The sequence below is a fragment of the Acipenser ruthenus genome, chromosome 21 (assembly GCF_902713425.1).
Source record: "Acipenser ruthenus chromosome 21, fAciRut3.2 maternal haplotype, whole genome shotgun sequence".
NCBI lineage: Eukaryota > Metazoa > Chordata > Actinopteri > Acipenseriformes > Acipenseridae > Acipenser > Acipenser ruthenus.
This window is the reverse complement of record NC_081209.1, coordinates 2,222,396-2,229,555: the sequence shown is the minus strand read 5'-3', so window position 1 is coordinate 2,229,555 and position 7,160 is coordinate 2,222,396. Positions and strand designations below refer to the sequence as shown.

Genomic DNA, 7,160 nt, shown 5'->3' with positions numbered 1-7,160 from the left:
GCTTGTGATAGGGTAGCTGTCTGCCACGTGGATGTGTGCATTTGCTGCTGAGTGACAGGCAGGAGATCGAGACGGAGGGTGAAGTTGATACACCCCCCGCAGGCGAACAGGATTTATTTACATATCAACACACTGCACAGCTCACGTGACACTACCAGCAATGGTAGCACACGGAGCACATACAACACACTGTACGATAAACTTTGGTAGGACCTACAATCTCTGTACTAATCTTATCTGTTCAATACTAAACTAACGTTGCTGAGAGGTTGTGATGGATTACTGTATGTTTTTTTGGCATCAAAGCGTTCTGTTGATATGCACACACAGGGTGCACTTCAGTGTAATGTCCTGGATCAGTGCTCTCCATAGTGGACACAACTGAACTTCACTCTAAACACTTCAGTAAGCTCAGATGGAGAAGTCCAAAGCTCTGTAGCATTCCTGAATGCAATTCTGAAGTGAATCATCGTTTAAGAGACAGAGAGATGATGTTTTAGGTCTGGTTCAGTTATCAAACCTCATCAGTCTAATTGCCCTGCTCACACTACCTACGAATTTTATTTATGTCTTTATTAACATTTAAATAGACAAACATTTCAACGTGTGTGTCTGATGTCTCCGATACAGATAGACAGAAGCACTATAAAGAAAATAGTTCTATTTTTTTTTCCATATATTGTGATGGAATGGCCACAGATATGCAGATCTGGAGAAATGTTTTAGATGTTGCTTATTATTTAAGGAACTGGTGTCCACATTTCATTGTATAATTTTGGTTAAAAGGCAATAACTTGTAGGGGCTTTTTTTATTAACCAAAATTAACAGTTAACTTATGAGTAATATGTCATAGCAGGATGAAATCAGTCCACAATCACTAATATTAATTGTTCAATTTTTAATAGTTTTACATTAATGAAATGAATGAATTGCAGTCAGTATGCATCATATATATTGACAGCTACTTGACAACATTGCTCCGGTACATTTCCATTCTCGTGGTGCCCTAAATACACAGTATTTATATATATATATATATGTAATGTGTATATCGCTCAATTTAAAATGGGATGGGGGTGCTTTAATCTCAATCATTGACCACGCGTGAGTGGGATTTGGCACTCTTATGAAACACGTACACAGAAATCCTAAAGTCAGCGAATCTAATATTTGAATATTTACATTTTTTAGAAGGGTGGGGAGGAGTGTTTCTTCCTCGCTTTGCAATGTTAAAAGGAAAGGAAGGAAACCCTGATTTCTACACCAAATGTAACGTACAGCACCACAAGAGCACTAAGTATTTTTCTGCAATTAAAATGGTTTTGTTTGTTTATTCAATTTCAAAATTCTGTTTCCTTCGAAACCACAACCCCCCCCCCCCCCAGCATACAGATGAACACGGGCACTTCAGCAAGGGTTTCATAGTCAGAGTTTCTATTACAGCTGTCTTTGAGGTTGTGAATTTCCAAAGGGGGAGGAGGAGGGAGGTGTAGCTTTGAGGAGGGTGCGCCTCACATTATTCCAGGGCCCTTTCACACAAGGTTGATCTCAAGTTCAGTTCACGTACAGGTTTGTGTGAAACATTTAATACAAGTTGGGTTCAGAAGCGGTCTCTCAGCTGAGCTGGAGAGGCTCTCCCGGGTTGTTCTTTGATATGGGAACGCTAAAGAGACAAGGCATGGATTTCACACCCTGGCTCACTAATGAACCCTAATGTGAAAGGGCCGGCCCTTAGCCTCTGCTTTTTATTTCTTGACAATCTGGATTACATCCTCGTCATCCATGACGTGATCCTTTCCAACTTTCTGGGGGTTGTACTTCACAGAGGAACCCCAAACCAGGGCACTGGGGGAGAGAGAGATATATTTAGGCATGGTTTTACAACCCTCCCAGGCAACACTAGATTCAGACATTAACACTTGTCATTGTGCCAGGAAATACATTTTCGTTATCTGAAAACCAGGGATGGAAAGAAGACTCCTATTGCATAGCAGTGTCACCCAGTCCATTTACTACGAGCTTGATTAGCCCCAGCGTGTACAGGTAACACCTCAGGTGTGTCTTATTAAACTCCTAGTGAAACCAGGACTGGATCACACTGCTATGCAATCCCAGAAGACTATCCTCTCGATGTGGTTGACAGAAACCACCCAATTTAAAAAAGGAACATTCAAATTACCAAATGCACTGCAGCAAGACTCAAAGACTCACTTCAGTAAACAGTAATTTTCTTTTTATATACATTTTATTTATATAAATACTTACTATTTGAACTCCTTGATCAGTGTCTTGTGGATTTTTAGACAGAAATCCTCCACAGATGTCCTTTCCACTGGCAGCACTACTGGGGAGGTGTAGTCTGGCAGCTGGCCCTTGGGCTTGGTGTAGCTAAAACAAGGTAACAAACACACACAGGGTCAATTCCACGCACAATTGTTTGCTGAAATTGCAATTGCAATGCTATTTTATGTTAGCTGCACCTGTACAAACATCAGGTGAAACATGCTCAGTCCTCCCTCCCCCCGCAACAGTACTTACATTCTGACAAGTTTAAGGTAATCCCAGAGTTTTTCTAAGAGATCGTCGAAGTTCCAGCGATGGTGAGCAGAGATCGGGACGCAGTGTGGGACTTTGTAGATGATATCGAGCTCCTCTATTGAAATCTGATCGATTTTATTGAGTACGTAAATACAGGGGATGTATACTCTGCAAAACAAAATTCATTGTTATCTGTACTACATCCATCCATGTAAATAAGACTCCAAATGCATAGCAGTTTGACCTATTCCTGTTTTACTATGAGTTTAATAGGACACATGAGCTTGCTACCTGTACACTGTGGCTAATCAAGCTCGTAGTAAAACCTGGAAGGGGTGACAGTGCTGTGCAGCAGGAGTCTCATTTCCATGCCTGTGTGCTGAATGGGTCCCAGTATCAGCGCACCTGTTTCCCTCCACGACGTCGATGAGGTCGTCCGCTGTGGCGTCGCTGCGCAGCGTGATGTCAGCGTTGTGGATCTTGTACTCCGCGAGGATGCTCTTCACAGTCTCCAAGTCCAGCTCACTCTGGACGCACTGAGGGAAGGAGCAGCAGAACACAACAGCTCGTCAAACACAACTTTGAGCAAGTCCAGTACCTCTGTAGCGGGGTCACTGGTACTCAAGCAAGTTTCTTGTATGAAAAAAGAGCAAATCCTTCAAGAACTTCAGCTAATGCAGTCCTCAAGTACCTCTAACTCAATCAGAGCATTTCATGCAGGAATTATAAACCACGATTGTTTTCCAGGGCACGCATATGGATAAGATGCATATGCCATGCCAGCTGCTTAGGCTTTATAAAGGGTGTAGCTCCAGTGATGATCTATATGGATCTCTCTATGTAGCCAGCAGGGCTAGTCCCTCTCACCGTGGCAGTCAGGTTGATCCCTCCTTTGTCCTTCCTCTTATAGCCAATGTTGGGCGGCTGTTTGTTGAGGCGGATCCCAAAGCCCTCCAGCTCATGCTCAATCAGAGTCTTGTGCCCCAGTGGCTTCAGCACATCCAGCACAATGAGGATCAGGTTGCAGGTTCGAGCCACTGTGGGTGGAAACAGAAACAAACAAGAGACATTCGAGAGAACAGCCCGGGAGTTGAAGACATCGTGTTCTGAAGGCGTCGGCTACAGTTAAGAAAGCAGACCGCAAGACAGCCTGGTGGTGGTTAACTTACAATACTGGTGTGGGCAGCAAAACACAAGATTTGACTTGCTGTAGTGTTAGTTGAGAAAGCTGCAGTTCATGATTTCACTTGCTACAGTGTTAGTTGAAGCCCATGCTAAGTTTAGCAGGCTGTGTCCCGAAGTGTTTTAGAAGCAGATGCGTACCAGCAATGACCTGTCGGCCTCTTCCTTTGCCATCTTTGGCTCCCTCAATAATACCGGGCAGATCGAGCAGCTGCAAAAAACAGGAAAGACACACAGTGGCACTGTTTAATTAACGCTAGGCAAGGACGGATTACAAAACACACTGATAGACTCCTGTTACACAGCAGCTTGAATCATTCCATGCTTCACTCTGAGCTTAAGCGACTGAGCAAGCCCTACTGGAAAGCTCAGGAGGGTCTGAAGGCTCACAGTAAACCCTGGAATGGCTCAAACAGCTACAGAATGGGTCTTGTTTTCCATCCCTGTGATAAGAGTCATTTGCACACACACAATACTACTGGACCCAGAATTCAGTTAGACTAACAACAAAAGAAAATGGTCATTGCTCTTTTGTTTAGACTGCTGGCCTGTGCATTCCTGTACCAGTAGTTCAACCCTACACAAACGTGACCCACAGCAACGTTAGTCTTGGACCTCGCTGGCTAAGGGTTGAGGAGTCCCGTACCTGGATCTTGGCTCCTTTGTACCGGATCACCCCTGGCACGGTTGTCAGGGTGGTGAACTCGTAGGCAGCCACTTCTGAATACACCCCAGCCAGGTTACTCAGCAGCGTGGACTTACCCACAGAAGGGAAGCCCACAAACCCAATCCTGGCATCGCCAGTCTTCGCTACATCGAAACCTTCAGGACACAACAGAAAGAAATCAGCGATGCCTACTCCATACAGGAGATATTCAAATCTCACAGTAAAACCTGGATGGGATGTCGCTGCTTTGCAACGAGACGCTTCGTTCCAGCCCTGCGTTCTCACCTTCCCCTGGGCCCCCTCCACCGCCCCCCTTGGGAGTGATGAGCTCCCTGCGCAGCTTTGCCAGGCGAGCCTTCAGCAGCCCCAGGTGGTGAGCGGTGGCCTTGTTCTTCTGGGTCCGAGCCATCTGCAAGAGGGGAGCAAGACACTGCAGTTAAAACTGGAACCATTGTGAAACGTGTGCATGGAATCAAACACTCATGTATTACTAATGCTCTCCAGTTCAGGGATGGGGAAAAAAATACTCCCATTGCATAGCAGTTTGATCCATTCCCGGTTTTACTGTGAGTTTAACAAGACACACCTGAGTGCATAACATTGTGGTTAATGAAGTAAAACCTGGAATGGGTGATAATGCTACGCAATGGGAGTCTTATTGCCAACCCTGCTCCCTGGTTCTTAATAGCCAGGTTGATTTTTTAACGTTTGCATTTACTGATGTTTGAAACTGGTAATAACAAAATAGTTACAGTCTGTACTACCTGTATGGCGCGATGCAGCTATCAGACAATACTACAGTGCAGCCTGCATAGCTGTTATATACCGTACCGTGTTATATCAATGTAAGACAGTTACGAGCTCATTAATACCAGGATCACCACAGCTCAGACAGCTGCTAACGGTATTGTGAATGAACGGCGTGTGCTCTGTCCGCATCTTACAAACGGCTTTGTTTTTTTTCACGACATCGTCAGACCTGCTTCAGCGGGCCTGTGTCGTGCGGTACAGTATAGCGTGACCACACTGTGTTTATTTTCCTTACCTCGGACTCGATTTCAGCTATTTTAGCGAGCAAACTCATGGCGGCGGGTTTCGGGTCCTCTCCGTACGGTGTCGAATCGTTTAAATTGTTTTTGAATTACAACTGTCTTAATTCAGAGGCGTGACAGACCACTAAACCCCAACGCGATCCCTCACGCTGGGTAAAAACCCGGCACGCTGCGAGTCCTCGCGAGAAGAGGCGAGGGGGTGACGAGGCGGCGGTTTTAAAAACCCGCCCCTTGTGGTGTGGCGGGATTACTGCAGTGAGACCGCCGAACCGTCTGTCTGAAGCGGAGATAGCGGGGTGCTATTGAATATACCGCACGGCGCAAGAGTTTGATAATAAAATGCTCTACAGAATATAATAAATGACGCTACTGCGTGTTCTTATGACATCACAATGTATAACGCACGCGTGAATTTAAAACAGGTCTATGTTTTTTTTTTATATATATCTTTTAACGATACTTGTTACATATAATACCATGCATTTTATATAATGCAGCTCTTATACATACATTTCATATATTTATAAGTAAAATATAAAAATTGCGATAACAATCCATAGAAGTAATACACGATCAGCTGAATTTAACCCACAGCTTGTGTTATTAGTAGTATTATTAGTTTGAAATGTGTTTAGTCTTTACTCTTGAATTTCCAGTGCACTGTACCGTGGTTTTGACCGGTGTGGTATCAAACTCAGTCCCCCATGAAATACGGTTTGGAAAGAGAACCCTTGTTTTCTTCATATAAGAGTCACATTATGGGCAACGCAGTGTTTGTAGGTGCTGTTTATTTAGAAAACGTATAAATATTACATTTCAACGGAAAAACACATTATTTTTTATGTTACGTTGTTTATTTTTGTGGTCATTGAAAGTGTCCGGAGTTCGCGGACTCTTAACATGAATGACAAGCTCTGCGCGTGTCCGCGGAAGATTCAAAATCGCCGGGAACGCGCTTTGTGACAAGACTGTTGAGCGCATGCGCACAACAAGCAGGGGGCCACTGGATTTCATGAGGAACTGAATTTAATACTGCCCCGGTATAGTTTGAGAATTCACTGCACTTTGCTGTGTTTTTACATGCTGTGACACACTGTAACTCGGGGGCAGTGTACTGTTCCATCTTCCCACAGACAAACGGCATGGATACACCAATACGGTACCAAGTTAGCAATGCATTTGATGCTGTTCATTATAGAAATGTGCGTAGAGCGTATTGTTTCAGCAGCAATGTGCAGGACCACGTGAAGCACACCGTTTGCACTGCATGGCACTTTCAAATGAGAACTTCATCCAGGCTTAGAGAAAGTGTACCAAGCGTAGCATACAGAGATACATAACCCGAAGCACTCTGACAAGAGAAAGACAGAACTACAAGCTGTATTAATAATAATAATAATAATAATAATAATAATAATAATAATAATAATAATAATAATAATAATAAAACAGTATGCTTTTAAACCGAAAGCGGAGAGGTATCTTACAGGGCTCTGTGCGTGTGTGTTCAATTGTACTGCAACCACTGAGACGTGATGCAGGTACACATGGTGATCATTGCATTTCGTTTATTTTTATCACTGGAAAAATGTTACTTTGTAGTCTGAGTGAGTAACTACTCGTGTGTGTATAGTAATAATAATAATAATAGGGGGTAATGGCAGAATATCGGGCAGACTGTATGTCTGGTACAAACTGTTTCTTTCCCACCATTTTGATT

The 7,160-nt window shown here is 43.7% G+C and overlaps 1 protein-coding gene across 1 annotated transcript; it reads right to left on the bottom strand.

Moving 5' to 3' along the window:
• Positions 1-884: 884 nt before the first annotated feature.
• Positions 885-5,618, bottom strand: LOC117427902 (developmentally-regulated GTP-binding protein 1). The gene is made up of 9 exons (XM_034046282.3): positions 5,434-5,618; positions 4,674-4,797; positions 4,368-4,543; positions 3,863-3,932; positions 3,407-3,576; positions 2,945-3,075; positions 2,540-2,707; positions 2,267-2,389; positions 885-1,846 (listed from the first exon to the last, which is right to left on the bottom strand). Exons 1-9 carry the CDS (start codon positions 5,470-5,472, stop codon positions 1,747-1,749), a joined length of 1,101 nt encoding a protein of 366 aa, XP_033902173.1. The 5' UTR covers positions 5,473-5,618; the 3' UTR covers positions 885-1,746.
• Between the last annotated feature and the right edge of the window lie 1,542 nt (positions 5,619-7,160).

Bases quoted from the DNA above. Each gene is read 5' to 3' on its own strand.
- LOC117427902 (XM_034046282.3), bottom strand. From the start codon at position 5,472: ATGAGTTTGCTCGCTAAAATAGCTGAAATCGAGTCCGAG. The intron at 4,798-5,433 runs GTAAGGAAAATA...CCCCTCTTGCAG, and splicing joins TAGCTGAAATCGAGTCCGAG to ATGGCTCGGACCCAGAAGAA. The intron at 3,577-3,862 runs GTACGCATCTGC...TTCCACCCACAG, and splicing joins AGGCCGACAGGTCATTGCTG to TGGCTCGAACCTGCAACCTG.